Source organism: Salvia splendens, chromosome 2 (genome assembly GCF_004379255.2).
Source record: "Salvia splendens isolate huo1 chromosome 2, SspV2, whole genome shotgun sequence".
In the NCBI taxonomy this organism is placed as follows: Eukaryota; Viridiplantae; Streptophyta; class Magnoliopsida; order Lamiales; family Lamiaceae; genus Salvia; species Salvia splendens.
In genome coordinates this window covers 36,217,019-36,239,258 of record NC_056033.1, presented here as the reverse complement: position 1 = coordinate 36,239,258, position 22,240 = coordinate 36,217,019, and the positions used below count along the sequence as shown (strand labels likewise).

The following is a 22,240-nucleotide window of genomic DNA, read 5'->3' as shown; positions in this document are numbered from 1 at the left end:
ATTGGAAACATGACTTCTTGTTTGTTGTGTGTACTGACACACGCACACACCATCCTACATTTAAAGGAACTGTATTCTCTGCACTTTGTATCGATATTATTAAACAAAAAATATAATAATAACACAGTCAGCAAGCACACTTTCGCACGCTCACACTCCAATCTCTTATCAAAGATACTGGAAATATTTTAATACATTTGTCAACAACAATATCAAAAACAAAATATAATTACACAGTCAGCCATCACTTTCCCACCAAAAAGGGCAAAATTGACATTAAAATTTTTTCCTCAAAAACTGTCACTTTATATATTGATAGATTGTATTCACAATAATTAGAATAGCTTCTTCTATATTTGGCCTATAAATATGTTAGTTTATTTCTCATTTCCACGTTACCTTCTCTTGTTGCATTATTAAATTTTCAGCAATTTTTTTTTCTAATAGGGTTCTTACTCTTCACCAATAGCGATACTTTAATATTCATATATTCTACACATACTTTTTATGTGATTGTTATGTTACTAATTTTGAGATCTTACTAAAAGGTGAAAATTGAAACTATGGAATTCACATTCCTTCATTTCTTCATCAGTCATGGGTTTGTTGTCTTAGGTTCGGACATAAAAAAACGTGAATGTCGTCAATCTAGAATGTGTTTTCATGACCATATAGTACGTATTTTGTTATTTTTATTTTATTTTATTCAGTTTCTTAGTTATTTATCAAAAATCATTATTGTTACTCTTTTTTCGAGCACATGGCATTAGTATTCAAGGAACATTTTTCCACAATTTTAATTTCTATAATATTGCACTCAAGTCCTAAAGCTTAGTGTATTTAAAATAAAGAGAAAAGGGAAGGGAGATATTTAGCAGGAACTGAAGAAGAATTCGCTTGGAAGAAAGATGAAGAATATGAATAGTGCGGCGCATTACTTTAATTTAATTTAATTCTTTATTTGTTTAATGGGTTATTTTTAATTCATTTAAACTAATTTATTTAATTCTTTATTTGTTTAATGTTATTGGATTTGCCGATAGTTAAATTATTTAGTGTTTTTTTTACTTAATTCATCTTACTATTTTTAATATTTATTTGCCTAAAATTTTATTGAAAAATGTTTATTAATTATTGTTTATTAGAGAATTATAAAGAAAATTAACATCTGCACAGGGGTACACTAGTCTATTTAATCTTCCACTTCCGTCCTCGTCATCACCTTCTAAACTTTGTATGGTTAAAATTAGTCCTTTTAGAATAAAATTAATGTACCAAAGATTTCATATTTAACGGATATTATCATATTTTGAATTTATGGTTTAAGTTTTGATTTTACGAACGAAATATTTTCCGCATGCAACTCTATATACCCGGGTCTTGTTAGGTTGAGATTTTTTAGCTTAATTGAGAATTGAGATACATTTTCAGTCACTCATCCACAAAATTTTCGAAATGTCAACTGCAAGTAGATTATGTCAACTAGGGGTATTATCGTCATTTCATTTGTAAAATGGCGAAAAAAAATGTCAATAGCTTTCATATCAAATGTCAACAATTTATATAAAAATATCAACAACTTGTCAATAGCATGCACATTAAATGTCAACAACTTATAGCAAAATGTCAACAACATGTCAATAGCCTGTATATAAAATGTCAATAGCTTGTCAACGACCTGTATAAAGTGTCAACAACTTAAAAACAATTATTGTAATTAAAAAAAAATATTTTTTCTTATTTTTTTATTTGACACAAGTTCTAGAATCATGATTATACAATACAGACCACATTTAGATATAAAAAAACAGACCACATTCCCACCGTCTAGAAGACGAATTAAAGATATAGAAAAGGAAACAAATTCACTCACATCTCGAAGTCTCCGAACTTGTTTCCAAAGACCGGTCACCTCATCGTCGAAATCTGAATGCATCAGATCAATTCGCAACTGAATCTCATCGGAATTTCCGCCATACCCCACCGGCCGCGCTCAATCCATCTCTGTTGCAGTCGGCGATTAACCGATCAGACGCAGATCGAAAATTGTGCAAGTTTAGCTTCAAATTACTATTGCATAGTTGTTAATCATTGAATTTAATGAGTGGATTACCTTGATATGTATGGAGCAGCCATCGGAGAAGACGATTGAGAAAAGAAAAGAATTTCCCAAATTTTCAGTTTATTCTGAATTACGCCGCAGCCACTCCAACACAGGCTGAAGAACCATAATTAAATATGAAATTACCGTTCTGCTCTTTCATAATTAATTAATCTAAAAATATTTTTCATGCGACAAATTCTGGACTACTCATTTAATAAAAATGAGTGTCTGATAATGCATCTCAATTAGGCTAAAAAATTTCAATTGATCACAACCCTACCCGATAATTCATTTTTTTAGTACCCATTATTTTCCAGATATTGGATTTTGATTTTTGACTAATCGAAATTATTTTCTACCAAAGTACAAATTACGCATGGCATTGATTAGTGATGGATCCACGAACTAAACATTGTGGGATTGGGCGTAATTATAAATATAATATTAAATAATTGTTTTTTAATGTCCATGGACTTTTCAAAAGTAGAAAAAATACGATGAAAATATAGCTCAATAAAAACAAGAAAAATATAAGTATATAATCATAATTAATTTCTATGAAATTCGTATCGAATATACATAATAGAAATAAATCACAAATTAATTTAAGTTTTGTTTCAAAAATTAAACCCCAATATTATCTACTATTAATTTTTTACTCAATAAATTAAACCCCAAAACCAATTCATTTTCTATTATTAATTTATGGCCAACAAATGCAATAAAATAATATAAAATTCGAATAAAAGGGTACAATGAGTAACGCAATATGGACTCTGCTGATTTCAATAGTAAAAGAGCAGTTTAGGAATAACATTGGCCCAATAATAAAAGCTCAAATGCCTAATTAAATAAAATCTGCAGCATTGTTTTCGGGCAAAATTTTAAATGTTGCTCGAAATTGTAATTTAGGTTTGTTTGAGTTATTCTGCACCGTTGAGTTATATGATTTAATCAATTTAATTACTAATAAAAATACTAAGTCAAAGTAATTAATTAAATCTATAATATGCTAATATGTGGACGCCCACACATAAGTTTTTATACAGTTCAAAATCATGACCTTTCATTTTAGCCTTTTTTATTTTATTTTCTTTCTTTTCTTACATTCTGAGTTTTTAATTTCTAAAATAGTTATGGGATCAAATCAAAATTACTGAAATAAAATCTGTAAAAGAGTTCACGGCCTTCAAAATAAATTAGCCACGTTTTACAGATGGCATGAATTGATATATTAAGGATGCCTTAATATAGAGCTTTGATAATTATGTTTTGACTGATTTAATACGTATTCGATGAGTATAAACGAGTTTTAACTAAGCTAAGTTTGAGCAACTGGAACACTAAATACTATATCACACACAAATTAATTTATATAGTATGATAAATTTATCAATTGAACTCAGTTATTTTTATTTACTAGCCTAAATCATAGGATACAATTGTGGTTTTACTGTTGTGACACATGGAACATATTCATATGCCTCCCTAATAATCAAATGTCGTGTCTGAGTGTAGGGGTGGGAAATTATACCGAAATACCGTAATATCGGACTTACCGTACCGAAAAAATACCGAAAATACCGATTTTTCGGTATACCGCAGTTTCCGGTACGGTATGATACTGTACCGCAGTGTTTCGGTACGGTAACGGTATCAATTTTTCTATACCGCGGTATACCGGTATACCACGGTATACCGAAGATTCGGTATACCGTGGTATACCGGTATACCGATAGATTATTATATATATATTAATATTAAATGTGTTGTAATATATATATTATATTAAAAAAAATTTAATACATCAATTAGTACAATAAAATTAAACATTCAAATGATAATTTATTCAAACAAATTCAAAATTAACCTGGATTATTTTTTTATCAACTCATCCTATTAAATATAATAAACACAATAGCACATAACACCGAAAGAAGATAGAAAATACGATATCGGGAATATGTTTCAACAGAGCACATTTGAAAGAATTTGTATTAACTCACACCATTTAGTATATGATTCTTTGTGTAATGTCATATTCCAAATATACAAAGTAATTAAATTTTTTGTTTTATTCTTCGTCCAAAGTCATAAAATGTCAATTAAAAATATGTGCAGCTGAAAATGAATCAAATCGTTTAATTAATGTTTAATTCATTGTATGCTATCTTATTTTATATACTACTTAAATTGAAGGATGAATAAATAGGATACTGATCAGTCATTCTTAATTCTTAAAGAGAAATAAATGTCCAATTTAAATTACTAACTAGTGTCACTCCCGTGTGATGCACGGGTCATTTTAATTTCTTCATATTTATTTCATTATGCGAAATAAAAGTTGTGAAATGATAAATAAAAGAATATTCGACATCCTCTTACTTTGGATTATACTTTTTCAATCACATTAACCCCACATAGCCACAAGAGTGCGTTTAAATGCCACATTTTCTTAAAAATGTCAATACGATCATATTAAAATTTCAACACATATTTGTGTTGACATTTTAATAAATTGTCTTGACATTTAAATATCAGACTTAAAATTAAAAAGCATTTTAAATCTGTGAAAATATGAATTAACCATTGAGTTATAACTGCAGGAGCAAGTTTACGTTGCAATAATTAGGTGTTTTGATATATGGATGTTACACTCCATACATTTCTTTTGGTTTGGTTGTTTGTGTATTGTGATTATGCTCGACTATTAATAAAGGTTATCAAATGCAGGGTCATCTTCAATGATTTTTTGTGGAATTTTGAGAAATGAAGACAACGTGGTTGCAAGAAATGAAGATAATGTTGTTGATCATGACTTCATAAATTGTTTTAGATTTGAATGTTGAAGTTTTATTAATTTGAATGCTATGAACAAGATTTGATTGTGATGAAGTTTTATTATTTTGGGCTTTTTTAAATAGTTGAACACTTGAATTGTTATTTTAAATATTTTGTACACAATAGGTTTTTTTTCGGTATACCGTTACCGTTACCATACCGTTATTACGGTGTACCGAAACACTGTACGGTATACCGTAATAACGGTATGGTAACGGTATCAAAAAATATCATACCGAATTTCCGGTATACCGAAAATTCGGTACGGTATCGGTATTGAATTTTGTCATACCGTACTTTCCGGTACGGTATGCGGTATGGCACGGTCGGTACGGTATACCGTACCGACCCACCCCTATCTGAGTGTTTCCTCTCTTGGTTGGGCATCCCTCTATAAAAGGGTGATAAAAAGACGTGGATCTCTATGTTTTATATCATATCTTGGTCGATCTGAAACATACATAACAAAATGATTTTCAAAAAGTTTGAACCAAACTAGGAGGCCGAAAAGAGAAGACCATTTTTGCAACTTACGCTATGGAATACAAGTGGCTGTCCAAACCTCCCCCACAAAACAGATGTCGATCGATCTAGTGCACGTATTCAGGTTTTGGAGTGAAGATTTATACCAGGTTTGTGTTGTTGCTGTTGATGTTTCTTTAGCTTGTTCGGTGTTTAGCGTTTAGCCTGTTTGTTGGTGTTTCACTGAGATGTTGTTTTACTTTTCTGTTTTTTGTTTTTGTGGCTTGGCTTCTGGCCGTTTGTATTGAACTTTTGTTTGCTACTTGCCGGCTTGAGCCTTTTTTTATTTATAAAAAAAAAATCATAGGATGCAATCATACCGTTTGTATTTTTTGGTTAGGTAGTGCGTGGTGTCTCTATACCGTTTGTATTACGATTGTTATAGGAAAAAATAAATTACTTATTATGAGATGAGATCTAAAATCAATTCATTACAATATCAGATAAATGATAGATATGTAGTGCTACGTGTTGGAGTTAAATGCGTGAATCAAAGCCAATAAATAACTTTGCCAGCTTTCACAACCACAAGGGATAGTACAATTTTAATAAATGGAGTAGTATGAGTATCTAACAAAAGCATGGTGGCCCATCAAAATTTGACGTTGTATGTGTGTGAGTTCATATTGTCTCCATAGCTGGTGTGTGCTGTATGAGGAATAAATATGATTTTGATTTTGTTTTTTATATAATTTGTAAATTTGATGGTTCGGGGAAAAAAATGTAACATTAATACAAATATACTCCATATGATTAAATGATGCGAGGATGTTTGGTATAATTGCTTAGAAATGATATGTGCTGTATCGATCCAGTGAGAATTGTTTTGTTCGTAAAAAAGTAGAATAACGAAAAAAACATAAATTTGATAAACAAGTGATAAATTGATAAATATAAAGTTTTGCTTCTAATGAATGATGTTTGAACACATTTATGCCTTGCATTTCATCTAATAACGAGATATATCCACAGTAGATCACAATTAAAATGCTAAAAATGATTCTTATTTCACACCAATATTTACCATTATTGTAAGAGCATTTTCTTAACAAAATTTAAGTCTATTTTAGTACTACTATCTAGTTTCTTCTGTGATTCAATCTAGGATCTAGAGAAAAACATTGAAATTAATTTGATGTTTTAAATGGTTGTACATTCTAGAAGAATCTAGCACCCCAACCTTCATCCTCAGCACGATTTCCAACTGTCCCAGTGGAGATAACACTATTTTCAAATAGGATAAGAGTACTTAACATAATAGCCATTGACATACAAAATATTTTGTGGTCAAGATGATTAATTATTTTCTCAAATTATTGAATAAGGAATATTGTAATTATGAGCGAACTACGCACACGTTTGGGCTCAATAAACTGCATAATCTAGAATATTAATATGTTATTATAACATGGATATTCTACCTTAAATTTATCATACAATTAACTGGACTTCCTCACTTTTGGGCTTGAAATTGGGCTTTGTTTATTGAAAATGCAGTACTAAATTCAAGATCCAACAGAATTAAAGTTGCCATTGTTGACTTGTAAATGGAAATAGGTGCCGTTGTTGACTTGGTCCTCTGAGTCTTGACCAACAATTTTTTTTTTTTGAGATTTTGTATCTTGAATATCTCAAAGTAAAGAATGAAACCCATCGGTATCAAATCTCTAACTCCAAATTCCCAGCTTAAGAAGTACGTAAAAATTAAAAAAATGAATTTGAAAATCATATTACTAAAAGTGAAATAGTGTCCTTAAATGACCCACGAAACTCTAAATTAAAATTCACTTAATTAAAAAAAAACATTTTCCCATTTTCTGAATCAGTAACCGTCAACGATCCCATGCCAAGTCCCACTACTTCCACCAACATTATATATAGTAGTATTCATTTTTCTGCTAATTTTTCATCTCACATTAAGATTTATTCGCTAGTATTCATTTTTCTTGAGTGTGACAAAATGGAAATAGAGAAAGAGTGTACAACGCCTAAGCATCAGGAGCATAGGATACCGGCGGCGCTGCTCTGTCCTCCGCAGCCAACGAAGAAGAAACAGGCGCCACTGCATGACAAGGAGCCTCAGCCGGATGCATTTTTCCGGTCTCCGGAGATTGAGAACTTCTTCGTCACCGCTGATCGAAGCAGACGAAATCAGACTTAGCATATATTCTTGCTCTCTTAGTTTTTAGCATGTTTGGTTATCACTGCATTGTTATTTTCCTTGTCCAACTTCAATTTTTACTAGTATGTTTGGTAGAATTAATTTCAGCAAAAGTTAGTTTCAGAATTTCTGTTTATATTTTATGTCATTTAATTTATTAACTCCCAAACATTAGTACTGTATTGTGTTTTATTCATTTGTCTTTGTTTGTATACTAATTTTATCATATCTTGTTTGATTTGATGATAATGTTGTGAATGCTTAATAAGTTTGTAGTACTAATTTACATGCTGCGTTGCAAGATTCAAGATTTCTATGACTTATTTGAAAGCCAATGACGATCTCAAATGTATACACAAATGATTCAAATACTATTCCTAATTAATAGTTGAAAGACCCTAAACTAAATTCTTTTGCTAAAGCATAAGCATAGAAAAAAATTGCTCAAACTCCTTATCAATTTTCAGCTTTTTCTTACCCTCCTCTTGCATAGCTCTTGCACCTGAACAACAACAACAAAACAAAACTAAAATGAAGAATCGACAAAATCTATATTCAAGAAGAGAAAATTCATTAAGTTTTAATCGACGAATCAAAATTTTCACCTTGATCGACAGACCACCTTCCGGATGAAAGAATAAAGGTACCACCGGGGGCTGCCCCGTTCGAGTAGAGCAGATCCTCAAGCTCCTTATCTGTGTACAGCTCGATCTCAGCGTGGCCTTCCCATCCGAATCCCACATCGTGCTGATCATGTTGATCCTCATTCATGTTCATAGACAAGGACTCTGGGGTCGCGGGTGCTTGAATTGACAAAAGACCTATACTCCGAGGAATAGGGGCTGGCACCGGAAGAGGTAGCAGCCCAGCTAGCAGATGAGGCAGCAAGCTCATCAGATGTGCACGTTTCTTGAAACCATCCATCAGTTTTATCTTCATCATCGCTGCACATGAACGAGTCTGCATAGTTGCTGTGGAAGCTGTTGCTGTTTGTGGATTCTGGCTCTGATTCGCAACCTCTAGCAGGTTCATCGCCTTCTACCTTCTCTCGACAAACGTGCTTTGCTAGATGCTTCTCCGGCTGTGAATCTTGCTGTTTTCTTTTCTTCTTCAAGGAAGCAATGCTGGTGTATAGAAAACAACCAGTCTTATAATCGACTTAACACGCCAAGCCATTGGATTAGAATACAAAAACAGCTCCTCTGGCTAGTAAGATCGCATAAAGCATAATCAGATATACACCATATTCAAGCAATAGCAATAGAAACAGCAGCATCAGCAAGATTGATTGCACAAAGATGGCTCTTTTACACTGACAACATACAAGAAACATGCTGCCCCCATCAAGAAAGTATGCATATATTGACCCTACATATATATTGTGAAGAGTAACAAAACCCCTAAACACTCGTGATCAGATCAGAGCAAGTCTTCTGATCCCTGCTACATTGATTGAATGAAGACAAATTAGGGCAAGTCTTTTGATCCCACCCATGGATCAAATTCTTCTCAAACAGAATCAAACTCTCTGTTTTGCATTCAAGAAAATCAAATCCATGATTTGTTTTTTCACAATTTCAAACCCTAATTAAATTCCATAATTAAATGTTGAGTACATACCATTTACAATTTGCATCAGAGGCAACCACAACAGAAACAAGATCAAGAAAAAAAAGGCCATGAAGAAGCAAATTGTGAGTAAGGAGAGTGCAAATCAAGAAACAGAGAGAAGCAGAGAAAATAATAAGTAGTCCACCTAGTTGGCTGAGGCTCCTCCATCGTAATCTGCAGAGGTTATCTTCTCTTGAACTAGAAGTTACGAGTAGATGAATGACAAGAAAATTGTGATTCTGACATCGGAGTAGGATCGTGATGGTGCCGGTATGACTACGACTCTGTCTCGAAAATTTCAACGCCGTTTTTTTTAAGGCTTTGTTTCTCTCTCGAATTCGATGACATTGCCGTAGTTATTATCCTTATCTCAGCATAATTACTACAGTAAATCTTTTATAGAGTATATATCTATAGATTAAAAGTAATAAACGTGATTAAATTTTAATGCACAGCACAATTACAAACCAAATCTCAATTATTCAATTATTAGAAATAGAAGAGCGTGATTAAAAATATAAAGGTCTCGTATGAAGTAAGTTGTTCTAAAAACGATAACGATATCCATATTATGAATTACTGACCCTAAACACATTCGCTTAATAAAGAGATATAGAAGCGGTTGTTGACGACTATTGGGCTTATATGCATTACAAAACAAATTGGCCCATAGCCCATTAGTATTCAACCACCTAATTATTATTAGTAAAAATAAAATCCCGTCAATGAAAAATGTTTCATTTTTACTCTTAGGTACGTCCACGATTTGAGTTCTATTTATTTTTTATTTTTAATAAGCGAATCTCACGCTCCATAAATCACCGATCTCACATTTTATTATAAAATTAATAATATAAAAATGAAACTCCTGATATTGAGAATTTTTCAACTATCAAGTTTGGGTTAAGCCTTATTATGTTGAGTCATTACCAAACTGATCCAATAACTACCCAACTCGCATGATTTGTCACTCTAAGTTTGTAATTTTATTACAAAATTAGGCATGAAACAAAATACTGGCTTGTCCTAATTTGTAGTTTAGCATCCATAAATTTGGGTGGAGTCGGGGGTTCCCGACCCCACCACAATCAAGAATTGGAGCTTTTTTATTTTTTACTTTTTGTAAATTTATTTCATACTCCACAAATTATTTTACTCATATTTCATTATAATATTAATAATACAAAAATGAAATTCCTAACTTTTTCATTCATACTAATTTACATTCCTTAAAACACATATAAAATTAAAATGAGAGCTTCAATTAAACTCGCAACAAATGTGTCGCTCAGAAGCTAGCTAGCTAATTAATATTCGATGCTCTAAAGGTTATTCTTGTACATATGTTTAGACGATCCTGTGAATTGTGCGCAGGGTCATCTCCATGTTTACATGTATCTATGACCAATAAAAGCTTTTTATACGTAATTTATCTAACCAACTACTCATGCTATCATTCTTCTTTGCTCCTCTGAGATGGGCTCGTATTCTTTTCTTAACTAGGTTGGTTGTTGAATAATTCTACCATTTAATGTTTCGAATTTGATTTAGGGAACAATTACAACATTATTAATTTTACGTCAATTTAAAGTATTTTTTCTAACAAATTAAAATCTTGAACTCTAGAAAGAAGACAATTATCATCTAGTGTTCGTCAAAGACACCTGAAAATTTATTAGTCTCTCCCAATGTAAAGTAAATATGTGAGTAGATGAAAAAAATCACTTTATTAAAATCAACTAATTAACGTTACAAAAGACCACCAAAATGCAAGCCTAGCAGTCTTACTTGTACAAATCTCAACAAACCAAGTCAATATTACAAAACTGGGACAGACGAGACCTCAGTTTTAAATTAAAAAAAATCAACATTTAGGAAGATCAGAGGGCGGAGGAAGCAGCTTGTGATTGGGAAGCTTTCCATCCAAAACAAGCCACGCCATCTTCAATCCCCAGCTCGTGTGAACTTCCAAGTGACAATGCATAAACCAAACCCCTACAATTTCCACACACAATCCATAATCAGTTAATTAATTAATTCTCATCATTAAAATTAATATTGAGATAATTAACACAGTACTACTAACCCGGGTTATCGGCAAAGAAGCGGATAGCAACCCATCCCCCGGGCGGCACACCAACCGTGTTCCGCTCGACCGGGTCGACCAAATTGAACCGCTTGGGGTCGTTAACGGGGTCGTAGTTTCCGAAGCCTTGGCCGACGATGAAGAAATTGTATCCATGAAGATGGAGGGGGTGGCTCTCCGCCCCCAATATGCCTGTCCCCTGCATCACCACTTCCACACTCGCATTGAACGGAAGAACCATCAGTTTCGTCCCGTTTCCCACCATGGTGTTGTTGGGAGGGCTCCCGGTGAAGTTGAACCACCGTAAAGGGCTGTAGGGGAAGTCCGGCTCATAAACGCCTCCTGAATTCCCGGTGAAGTGGGCCTGAAGCAGGGCCGTGGTTGGCTGTATGAACGATATGTTGCTCACCGACGCCGCGAATTTAGTGCCGTTGGGGCCCTGACACGTCGCGTTCTTCTGATCGCACGGCTTCGTGCCTAATCCGACGGTGAAGAGGAAGTGTTTGTCGACTGTTTGGGGCACGTTAGCCGGGAAATTGGGGGTGGCGAGGCTGCGGAGGCGGTTGGTGAAGTTGGTGGCGAAGGAGGTGTCGTTGAGGGGTGGGAGGGATGGTTTGAAGAGGGGGAGGTGCTTGGTGGAAGAAGGGGTGGATTCGTATTCTAGGATTCCGGCCACGGTGGTGTTGTCGAAGGTGCCGGCGCCCGTGGCGTAGGGCCGGGCCATCATCAGGAATGTGGCGGCCGGGGGTGTTGTTTTGGTGTGGAGGAGGAGGTTGGTGGTCTGGCCGGGCGCGATGAGGATGGTGTCGGTTTTGAAGGGTTTGACGTAGACTGCGTCCACGTCTGCCACTGTGAGAGTGTGATTGGCGATGCTGAAGAAGAGCTCGTCGTTGAGCGCAGCGTTGATTACTCGGAGGAGGTAGGTTTTTCCCGCTTTTACTTTTAGCTTGAATGTATCTGTCAAATAAATGTACTAATTGCTCACTTTTTTTATTTTTTTACTATTAGTAAATAAACAGAAATTCTTAAAAGTCTCGAATCTAAGGCCTTTGGCCTTAAGCGAAAGTGAAGGTAGAGAAAGTTGAGATGAAAAGTATGTACCTTTGGCGGAGCAATTGTACAAAGGCCCGGGGAGTCCATTGATTGTGTAGGCATCGGAGACGTTGGGGCCACCTCCGGTTTGCATAGCTTGGTTAATTATGGCTTCAGTATCAGTATTGAACCATTCTCCTACACATGGCACATATTTCACATTTGTATGTTATAATGTAACATGAAAATAGTACTAGTATATGAATAAGTATGATTGAATCATGTGTTACCAAAGATGATTGGAACTTGTTTGTATGGCTTGGGGAAAGGATATGGCACATTCTTCTTTGGAAGGATGATGATAGGGCCATAGAGAGTAGATCTAAGCCAAGAGACATGTGCATGCCACCAAAGAGTGCCCCTTTGTCCTACAACTGTGAAATTATAGACATAGCTTTGTCCGGTTTGGATCGGGCATTGGGTTACATATGCCGGTCCATCCGCCCAACCACTCCTAAGTTGCCTGATTCCGTGCCTGTCATATCATTACCGGCTTAGTTAATATCAAAGCAATAATCATTTAAACTCCTTTTATACACATACCAATGGAGGGTGATATTGTTGGGAACAAGGTTGGTGACATTTATAAGGACGCGGTCACCCTCCCTCACCACGACCTGGGGCCCTGGAAATGTCCCGTTCACTGTGACTATGCTCCTCGTGTGGCATAATCGCGTCACATTTTGCATCTTGATCTGAAAACATTGATAATTATGAAGACTAAAATCATTACATATAATGAAAGAAAAACATTTGAGTGTATGGAGCATACGTTGAAGTCGTAGTGCCTCGTGGCGGCTTCTACTCGGAGAGGAAGGTGGAGCAGTGCCAATAATGCTGCAAACAATGCTAGTGTGATTTGCAAATTAGAGGCACCCATTGTTGTTTCTTGGCTCTTCTTGCAATAGAGGATGATGTTGTTTGTTTGGTGGTAATGCTAGAACCATGGCAATGAGATTATATAGGGGATGTGTTTGGGTCGTTAGGTGATGAATAATTGGATTATTTAAATGGTTGAAATCGGAAAGTTTTATAATAGAAACATTAATAAGGTAAAATATATGTAGTTTGATCACTCGGACCAATAGTAGTTGGAAAACAACATTAGAGTGGTGTCAAAGACAGCCTAGTTCTGTTTTAGACCACTGTCAAACGATGTTATCACCAATGTATTATCTTTATGTAATATTTAATTAAATGCATGCTAAATGTTGCATTTTAATAGTATTAAATAATAATAGCGATGTTACTTTAATATTATACGCCAAACCAAATAAAATTCTTATGTAGATGTTACATATAATTATACTTAACGTGACTAATGATGAAACATTTTTGTGTAAGTTGTATTTATACATAGATAACCGTAATATAGATAAGCTTGAAGCTTGTGATGAGGTTAGATCACTTTTATGTATGTATGTATGCTTAATATTAAAGCATGCAAATGCAAAGTTGTAGGCATGAAGAAATATTTGTTGTATAGATTGAGAGAGGGAGAGAGAAATTGGATTATGATATTCATGGATAACTCGTATTGGAGGAATGATTGAGAAGCTCGGTTTGGTGGCTGTGGAGTTGTCAATCATGTAGGTTCACAAACACAAAAGTAATTAATTACAACAGTAGTATATACATATAGTTGTAGTAGTATTTTAAGTTTCAAGCAATTTCTTCCTACGCAATGTTAATTTTTTTTAATGTTCCCTTTTTTTATTTTATTTTGTTTTGGTGTGATAGTTAGTATATATTGTCAATTTGAATAAATCCACCTTTTATTTTCTTTTCCATTATACTAATTGATTATATATTAATTTCCAAATGTAATCTTTCACTTCGGCTCCCATGATAGATTTACTTTGTTATCCATGTAGAAGTAGTGGTTAGGATTGTGTGCAGAAGCCTTTCTAAAATTCTAACCTACTACTAGTATCTTTTGGAGAAATTGATGAAGTCACACGAAAAGGGGGAAATTCCTAGCATAATTTTTAAATATTTGGAAAAGGAAAACCTGAGTCAAATAAGAACGCTTGTCGGTAACGTAAATCAGCGACAAGAAAAATATAGTTCTAATCTTCCAAATGTCTGGGCAGTATAGTCCTAATTGGATGTCATTGTTAATTATATGGCTAGGTTTGGTTAATGTTCGTGGCCATATATCACATATTGTTCAAGTCCTTGTGACATTATCTTTAAATTTATGTTAATTTAACTAAATAATTGGATGTCATCGTATATCAATGTAGGTTGAAATTCACTAATAATTCAAATAAATAAATAACAAAAGGTACAAAACTTGGTCAAATTCTAATCACATCCATAATTTTCCAAATTTCCCAATTGATTTAGATTTAGAAAGGAAATAGTAGTAATATTTAATTACTCATAATATATTCTAAATAGTAGTAGTAATATTAATTATATAGAATAAATTAAGTAATAAACATCATATAAATATTTGTCATTACAACAAAATGAAATGATAAGTAAATTTTTACAACAGCCAAAGCAAATAGAGAGTGAATCTCATTGGTGGTGTTGATGGCTGAAAATGTTCAAAGAGGAAGATCAAGCCCTTTTCCAACCTCCACCCCAATAATCTGTAGTAGTCCCTTATTCAGAATCTAGAGAGAGAGAGAGAGAGATGGGATTAGTAATTTATAAGTAGTCCATCAAAGTTCATAGAAAAAAATAGTTTTAAAAAAATCAGTAATTGGTGAAGTTAGTTGAGAAAATAACTAGTAGTATACCAATTCAAGGATGAAAGTCCCAATTAGGCCAATCATACAAGCTCTAGAATTCCAAACCTCAGCTGTTGTGGTGAACCCCAAAAATGGGGCTTGAAATTTTGGCTGCTCTTTCGGCAACATCACCTGGATTTTTAAAAATATAAACCAATTGTTGCACAAATAAACGTAGAAATAAAGAAAAGAGTACCCCGTCGGGGAGCTTGGCGGCCTGTATATTGAAGCCGGCCCGTTTGTGAGAGTGGAGAAGTGAGAGGGTGTGGCGGGTCGGGTTGTGAAGGATGGAGGATCGAAAGAGAAAGGGGGATGACAATGGTGCTGCTGAAGTCGCCATATCTCAAATGGAAATGCTTGGTGTTGCCGTTGCTATTTGCATTATCTATTCCCCATCCCAAATGGGCCCGCTCTTCATTTCGACGTGCATCCCTTACAGCCTCATCTTTTTCTTTTTTCAATACAAATGTCTATATTTCTATTTTTACCTGAAAAATATATACCCTTTCTCCCTCTATTAATGTTTTAGAGACTTGAAACAAACCAGTCTCAATCAAACACACTTCAAAATATTCATTTCAATATTTATGACAATTACAATCAATATAACACACGCTTACGTAAGGAACGAAGCTAAATATTCATTTCAACGTGTTTTTAAAATCCAAGATTCGAGAGATATAGTACTCCCTCTCCCTCGGTTCCACAGTAATAGAGGCATTTCATTTCTCTACACTATTCTCTATTTTACTTTACTTTTTCTCTATTTTAACTATTTATTACTCCCTCAGTTCCATAGTAATAGAGTCATTTTATCATTTTGATATGTTCCATAGTAATAGAGTCATTTCCATTTTTAGTAAAAGTCAACACATTTCTCCACACCTACTTTACTCTCTCTTACTTTATTCTCTCTTCATTTCTCTACTTTTTTCATTTTCCACTTTATTCTCCCTTTACTTAACTCACCTAACACAATTTTCTTAATCTCCGTGCCTAAAGAAACGCCTAAATTACTATGGAACGAAGGGAGTAACATTTTTCCAAAACGAATGTTCAAAATGAAATGTTTACCGTGGAATGGAGGGAGTGCATGTTTCCATGTTTCATGATTTGATAATAAGCTAACTATTTGAAAAAATAAAAATTAGTCGGTTCCATTAAATACTAAAAAGCGTAAATAAACATTAACAAATTCTCCAATTGCTCACAATCTTTTAGTCGGCTCCATTGAGATTTTTAGCGTTTTTCTCAATTATTTATTGATTCAACGATGTACTACTACTCCTAGTACTATTATTTATATATTTATTTGTAATAGTAAAGGACAAATACCGAAGAGCTTATTTTTCAATTCACTAATAAATAAGACTATATCCATTTGAAAATTAGAGCAAAAATATTTAAATACAACAATGACATTCTTCATAAATATATATTAAGTTAAATCAACAAAAATAACAACATTTTTAAGATTGAACTAAATCAAATTGTAAACAAAAACGACATGGGTTAGTTATGACACTCGAAAAAATAGCATCCCAAAAATCTTGTAAATGTTGATAAAGTTCAAGAATTGATATGACTCAACTGTATGTATATTGGTGTATGAATTGATAAAATTAGATATATGGGGACTGAAACATTTCAATAAAACTCATCGCAATGAACAAATCGCCGGTTCTCAAACCGGAAAACGCAGCTCAGTCCGACCAAGATCTCCGCAATGGCAGCCTCCGTCTTCTCCCTATCGGCGAAATGCAGCGTCTGCAGCAGCAGCGCCGTCGGCCTCGCGTCGAACCTCGTCTTCTCAAAGCTCCGCTCCATCTGCCACCGCACCGTGTCGTCCGCCACCGGCGCCAGCCACCGCAGTATCTCCACCACCGCGTCCCGCCACCCCTCCGCCAGCAGCGCGTCTCCCTCTTCCACCCCCGCGCACCGCATGTTCTTGCTCAGCTTTGCCCTCACCTGAAACTTCAGATTCTCCGGCAGCATCTCGTAGAAAGATTCCCTCTCCACGTGGCTGATTGCCACGTCAGAGTCCAGATACTTCTCCGCCGTTAGTATCACGTTAGCGTACCGCAGGGCCAGACCCGAACCTCCCACTGTTTCCGGTTTGGCCGAGTGGAAAACCCGAACCGTCTGCGGACCGGATTCCTCCTTTTCGAAAATGCCCCATTTCCGGCTGTAGAACCGGACCATAACGGGCTTCGACGCGGTTAAAAGCGGGCCCGAATGCGGGAACACTTTCTCTTTCATCGGGAACCGCTTTCTCGGCCCGAATAGAGCGCAGATGCGCCTGTGCACAACGAAGACGACTCTCGCCATCAAATCAGCACATTTATCAAATGATTTATTCCACAGAGAAATCTCCTTAAAATTGCGAATCTCTCTGCGCTGAATCTCCAATTTATGAATCAAATTATCGTAATTCGCCTTGTGCAATTCGTTATCCTTACTCTTCCACAGCTTCATCTTCCTCTCCGAAACCTCCATCTCCGCCAGCGACTCCACCGCCGCATGCAATCCCGACGTCGCCGCCACCAGCCTCTCCATCTTTCGGATCTTCCGCTCCGCCGTCGCCGATCCGTACCTCATCTTCCCGGAGTTCAAAACCCCGCCCTTCAACTCCTTATAAACCAGATCGAACCGCTCCAGACCGAAATCGGTGCATTTCTTCCCTAGCCGCGCCACCGCTGAAGCAGCGCGATCCAGATCCTCGAGGAACTCCGCGCTGGCTAAGCTCAGGAGGAAATTCTCATCGCCGGAGTTCAGAAACGCGACTCCCTTAGATCGGATCACGTCGTTTCTCAGGCGCGAGATCTCTTCGTCGGAGACGGATTTGTAGAGAGAGATCAATCTCGACATCGTTTTTGCCGTCTCGAATGCGAGAATTCCGAGATTCTTCCCCTCTTTCTTCGGCTCCGGCAGCCACCCCATGCCCTTGAACCCAACCATCACCTGTTTTCAAGTGTTATCCAACAAATTCTGTTATTGTAGAAAAACAATAACCAAAGCGTTTTTAGAAAATTGGAATTAACGAAGGTTGAGATTTAAGGTATTTATTTACATGAGTAGGTAGAAGAATTTTGATGGAGGGAATTGAAAACGCGTTGGCGAACAAGTTTGGAGGTGGTAGTGAGAAATGGGTTAGATTCTTACAGATGGAGGGAATTGATAGAGTGGTTTCGAGGTGTTTAGAGGAGATCTAGAGTGTTGACCATCGAATTACTGGGAATTCAAATGTTGATGATTGATGAGTGATGGAGAAATCGATGGAGTGTTTTGACGAATTCTTCGTGGGTCATTTTTTTCTAGCTTTTGGTGCCGGATTTCTATATTTTTAATTCGGGTGGTTACTTTTATCGATCTGTTTGCTTATTTTATTGTTGTTAAAAATCTACTCTGATTAAGTTGATTAATTAAAAATATCTTCTGCATTAGTCTTACCATTGCTTTTAAATAAGCTGGTACGTAGGTGTCACGTCTGAAGTTACTATAGTTTTCCACTTTAACTTTATTGGCATCAAGTAAATTTTCTGTTTCTCGGACCAAGTAGATTTTAGGAGCATACTCCTCCTTGCTCTTGTCAAAAAGTATGGATATGGGTCCATACCCAATTTTATTACTTTTTTTTACTTCATGCTCTTAAGCAAAAGCATAACACCCACATTCATATTTTTTCGGAAGGATATGCTCAAGGATCCCACCATTCAATTATTCAATTTAAATAAAAATATTTCCACAATATTAAAATACATTAAAAATACCCGGAATACTATTACAAATTACAAAAAAAAAATTAAAAATTACATAATTAAAATCCTAAAAATTAAAAATTACATAATTAAATTCATAAAATTAAAAAAACCCACTACTCGTGGCCGAATTTCGCCCAAATGTGTTTGATTATGTCTTCTTGTAGCTTAGTGTGGGTTCGGGTATCGTGCATTGTGTTTCTTGTTTCGATCCTCTCGCCCACCGTCGTATGCACACCTCGGCGTGGGGGAGACCTCGCGGTTGAGCTTCCGGCTTCATCCTCGTCGTAAAAGTTAGCCGCCCTCGGTCCTTCGTAAGCTATAATCATGTTGTGCAAGATAATACACGTTTACATGATGTCAGCGATATTCTTAATGTACCACAGCCGAAACGGGGCTCTTAATGTTGAATCGGCCTTGAAGGACCCCAAAAGCTCTTTCGACGTCTTTCCGAGCAGACTCTTGACGCTGGGCAAAAAGAACCCGTCTCGGGTCTTGCGGGTTGCTGAGCGTCTTCATGAAAGTCGACCACCTTGGGTAGATACCATCGGCGAGATAGTAACCCATGTGGTATGCATTTCCGTTGACGGTTAAGTCGATCGCCGGTGCTACACCATTCAAAACATCATTGAAGAGTGGTGAAGAATAAAGCACGTTCAAGTCGTTGTTGGATCCGGCAATACCGAAATATGCATGCCAAATCCATAGGCGATAGTCGGCGACCGCTTCAAGGATAAGTGTTGGGCCGCCGCCTTTGTGGCCGCTTAAGTGTTGCCCCCTCCAAGCAGTCGGGCAATTCTTCCACTTCCAATGCACGCAGTCAATGCTGCCAAGCATACCAGGAAATCCGTGGACTGTTTCGTGAAGACGAAGCAACCGTTGACAATCATCGGTGGTGGCTGCCCGAAGGAATTCCTCACCGAAAGAGAACTAATGCCGTCACAACTTTTTAAGGCATAGGATTCCAGTTGACTCACCGACATGCAAATACTCGTCGAAGAGGTCAGCTGTTTGCCCAGTAGCAAGTTTTCGGATGGGACGAGTACACTTCTGCAACACCGAGAGACTTTGCCGACTGGTTGCGTCTATATTTGATTGAAAGTATTCAACACGGGCGGACAATGTGTTGACAATACGCATAAACAACCGTTTTGACATGCGAAAAAGGCGCTGAAAGTAATCTTCCAGAAACCGCGGTTGGTCGGAAAAATAGTCGGCAACGAGCCTTTCGTTGGCTCCCTCCCGGTCACGAGGAATGTAGCGGCGAATTGATCTAGTTGGTCGAGGAGGAGGGGCGGGGGTAGTGGCGGCGACATAGGCTTCATAGGCAGCACGATATTGTTCATAGTATTCTTGTTCTTCGCGCTCCGCTTCTGCCATGATATCGGTGAAATCCATAAACACCCACATTCATGCTCTTCCGCAAGGATATGCTCAAGGGTCTCACCATTCTATTATTCAATTTAAATAAAAACATTTCCACAATATTAAAATGCATTAAAAATACCCGGAATACTATTACAAATTACAAAAAAAATTAAAAATTACATAATTAAAATCCTAAAAAATAAAAATACATAATTAAAATCCTAAAAAATAAAAAATACAAAATTAAAGGCTAACAAATATCTCCGTGGAAGACTATTCATGTGGCTCTATCCTCAATGTTCTTCGGAGACCCCGTATAATTGCCAAATGTGAATCAAGTTGCTCGGGGGTCATATTTGACCTATCGGCCAAATTGAGTTGGGCCAAAAGGGTCCACAACGAGTTGGTGGGGGGTTGAGGTGGCACAAAGGGAGTGGGAGCGGGAGAGGATGGAGTCGCGGCGGTTGGCCGTCGCCTTCTTCCTTTCTTGCGGCCGGCGTTGGGAACTGCTCGGGCCGGCGTCGGGGCTATCCAAGTTAGCTCCGGCAAGCTGGCTAGCCACCTCATCCTCGTCGGCATTGGATAGGGATACCGACCTCGACCATTTGCTGGAGGAGCTGGAGGAAGATGATACGCCTCCCCTATACTTCGGATGCACACGCACCTCTTGCCAAGCGCTGAGGTACTTGAACGGTTTGTAATTTAGGGGTTGGTAGGTTGCCAAGGTAGCACTGATGATGTCGACCTCACTCCTGCCGCTCCCCGCCGACCGCTCTTCCTGGAGGTAATACCCCTAAACTTTTGGATTTCTTCGTTGGCTCTGAATATGGCATTGCGCACCATACTTTCATTGCGCTCGATGGTTCCAGCCGGACGATTTTTATTGTACCGGTGAGAGACTCGCCACCAAAACCTATCCCCGCTTTGGTTCGTGCTTATCTCCAGATCTTCGGAGATAATCAAATAGGCTTTGAATAATTGATCCATCTCCGCCAGAGTTTACGGAGTGCGGACACCACGAGGAGTAGGAGTGGAAGTAGGAAGATGAGGAGTTTGAGAGCCGCCGCTCCCTCCCGATCTGGGTTCGGGTGCCCACCCGTATCGCCCATTGGGGCATCTTGGTTGTCCACCGGGTAAGGCCTGTAGCCACCCGGAACTTGAGAACCTTGGGTTTGAGGCGGGGCCGAAAATTGCGTTTCCGGACTAGGGAATAGTTGTGAACCGAACCATTCGTGGTTCCAACCGCGGGAGTCGGAGGGGTGATCACCGGAACCGGACATTTTTTTGTAAGAGTGAAAGATTGAGAGTTGATAAGAGAAGATGAGAGATTTAGATGAGAATTGTGTAGTGTGGTGTGAAATTTTTGGTGTGGATGTGGGGTATTTATAGATGAAAATGTGAATTTTAGGGGAAAAAATTTAAAAATAAATTAAAAGTGGGGAGAAAACGGATATAATTTATTGGGAAGTGAGAATTCTTTTTTTAAATTAAATTTGATTTTTTAAATTAAATTCGATTTAAAAAAAAAAGAAAAATCGGAAATGCCAACGGCTTTGCCGTTAGCAAATCAGAACGCGCCACGTCAGCCTGCTCAGCAGCACGCACGTGCGCGATGCATCGAGCAGCGCCGTGCCAACGGCGGGAGTGCAGTAGCGGCGACAGCAGTGGTGCGCCAGCGGCACGGACGCCGTCCGTCCCAGCAAGCACCGCTGCGGATGCTCTAATGACAAAAACTTGGGTTAGCTTTATATCGCCAAAAGCTTGTACTCTATCTGATCATGTTCATTGAATATAAAAGTAATTTTATTAACAAGTAATTTTATTAAGTTTTTATTTTTATAATTAAAAATAATTATAGTTATAAATATATTTTTTATTAATATAGTGTGTTGCAAATGTGTGTGTGAGAGAGATTATCATAAATAACAATAAGATTAATATTTATGAACAGATAAA

The 22,240-nt window shown here is 36.9% G+C and overlaps 4 protein-coding genes across 8 annotated transcripts; all 4 read right to left on the bottom strand.

The window, feature by feature from the left end:
• Positions 1-7,923: 7,923 nt before the first annotated feature.
• LOC121792534 lies at positions 7,924-9,593 on the bottom strand. Of its 4 annotated transcripts, none has more exons than XM_042190514.1 (3): positions 9,385-9,593; positions 8,234-8,834; positions 7,924-8,130 (listed from the first exon to the last, which is right to left on the bottom strand). In XM_042190514.1, exons 2-3 carry the CDS (start codon positions 8,658-8,660, stop codon positions 8,045-8,047), a joined length of 513 nt encoding a protein of 170 aa, XP_042046448.1. In that variant the 5' UTR covers positions 8,661-8,834; positions 9,385-9,593; the 3' UTR covers positions 7,924-8,044. The 4 variants fall into 4 exon arrangements, with proteins under 4 accessions (XP_042046448.1, XP_042046449.1, XP_042046451.1 ...); XM_042190515.1 differs by having other exon boundaries at positions 8,234-8,752; XM_042190517.1 differs by lacking the exon at positions 9,385-9,593 and adding an exon at positions 9,249-9,369 and having other exon boundaries at positions 8,234-8,752.
• Positions 9,594-10,947: 1,354 nt separating this feature from the next.
• Positions 10,948-13,376, bottom strand: LOC121792470 (laccase-17-like). Its single transcript, XM_042190428.1, has 6 exons — positions 13,190-13,376; positions 12,961-13,112; positions 12,648-12,892; positions 12,427-12,555; positions 11,326-12,282; positions 10,948-11,234 (listed from the first exon to the last, which is right to left on the bottom strand). The coding sequence occupies exons 1-6, from the start codon at positions 13,295-13,297 to the stop codon at positions 11,104-11,106; spliced, it is 1,722 nt and encodes a 573-aa protein (XP_042046362.1). The 5' UTR covers positions 13,298-13,376; the 3' UTR covers positions 10,948-11,103.
• A 1,473-nt stretch (positions 13,377-14,849) lies between these two features.
• LOC121792542 (light-harvesting complex-like protein OHP1, chloroplastic) lies at positions 14,850-15,563 on the bottom strand. The gene is made up of 3 exons (XM_042190526.1): positions 15,355-15,563; positions 15,168-15,290; positions 14,850-15,041 (listed from the first exon to the last, which is right to left on the bottom strand). The coding sequence occupies exons 1-3, from the start codon at positions 15,496-15,498 to the stop codon at positions 14,973-14,975; spliced, it is 336 nt and encodes a 111-aa protein (XP_042046460.1). The 5' UTR covers positions 15,499-15,563; the 3' UTR covers positions 14,850-14,972.
• A 954-nt stretch (positions 15,564-16,517) lies between these two features.
• Positions 16,518-18,496, bottom strand: LOC121792486 (protein PSK SIMULATOR 3-like). 2 transcript variants are annotated; one of them, XM_042190449.1, is made up of 2 exons: positions 18,229-18,496; positions 16,518-18,119 (listed from the first exon to the last, which is right to left on the bottom strand). In XM_042190449.1, the coding sequence occupies exon 2, from the start codon at positions 18,114-18,116 to the stop codon at positions 16,806-16,808; it is 1,311 nt and encodes a 436-aa protein (XP_042046383.1). In that variant the 5' UTR covers positions 18,117-18,119; positions 18,229-18,496; the 3' UTR covers positions 16,518-16,805. The 2 variants fall into 2 exon arrangements, with proteins under 2 accessions (XP_042046383.1, XP_042046384.1); XM_042190450.1 differs by having other exon boundaries at positions 18,321-18,496.
• Positions 18,497-22,240: the final 3,744 nt, after the last annotated feature.

Coding starts and splice junctions, on each gene's coding strand:
- LOC121792534 (XM_042190514.1), bottom strand. CDS start 8,660: ATGAACCTGCTAGAGGTTGCGAATCAGAGCCAGAATCCACAAACAGCA. Junction 8,131..8,233: donor AAGGTGGTCTGTCGATCAAG/GTGAAAATTTTG, acceptor GTTGTTGTTCAG/GTGCAAGAGCTATGCAAGAG.
- LOC121792470 (XM_042190428.1), bottom strand. CDS start 13,297: ATGGGTGCCTCTAATTTGCAAATCACACTAGCATTGTTTGCAGCATTA. Junction 13,113..13,189: donor CGAGGCACTACGACTTCAAC/GTATGCTCCATA, acceptor CAATGTTTTCAG/ATCAAGATGCAAAATGTGAC. Junction 12,283..12,426: donor GTACAATTGCTCCGCCAAAG/GTACATACTTTT, acceptor TTTATTTGACAG/ATACATTCAAGCTAAAAGTA.
- LOC121792542 (XM_042190526.1), bottom strand. CDS start 15,498: ATGGCGACTTCAGCAGCACCATTGTCATCCCCCTTTCTCTTTCGATCC. Junction 15,291..15,354: donor CCGCCAAGCTCCCCGACGGG/GTACTCTTTTCT, acceptor TTAAAAATCCAG/GTGATGTTGCCGAAAGAGCA. Junction 15,042..15,167: donor GGACTTTCATCCTTGAATTG/GTATACTACTAG, acceptor CTCTCTCTCTAG/ATTCTGAATAAGGGACTACT.
- LOC121792486 (XM_042190449.1), bottom strand. CDS start 18,116: ATGGTTGGGTTCAAGGGCATGGGGTGGCTGCCGGAGCCGAAGAAAGAG.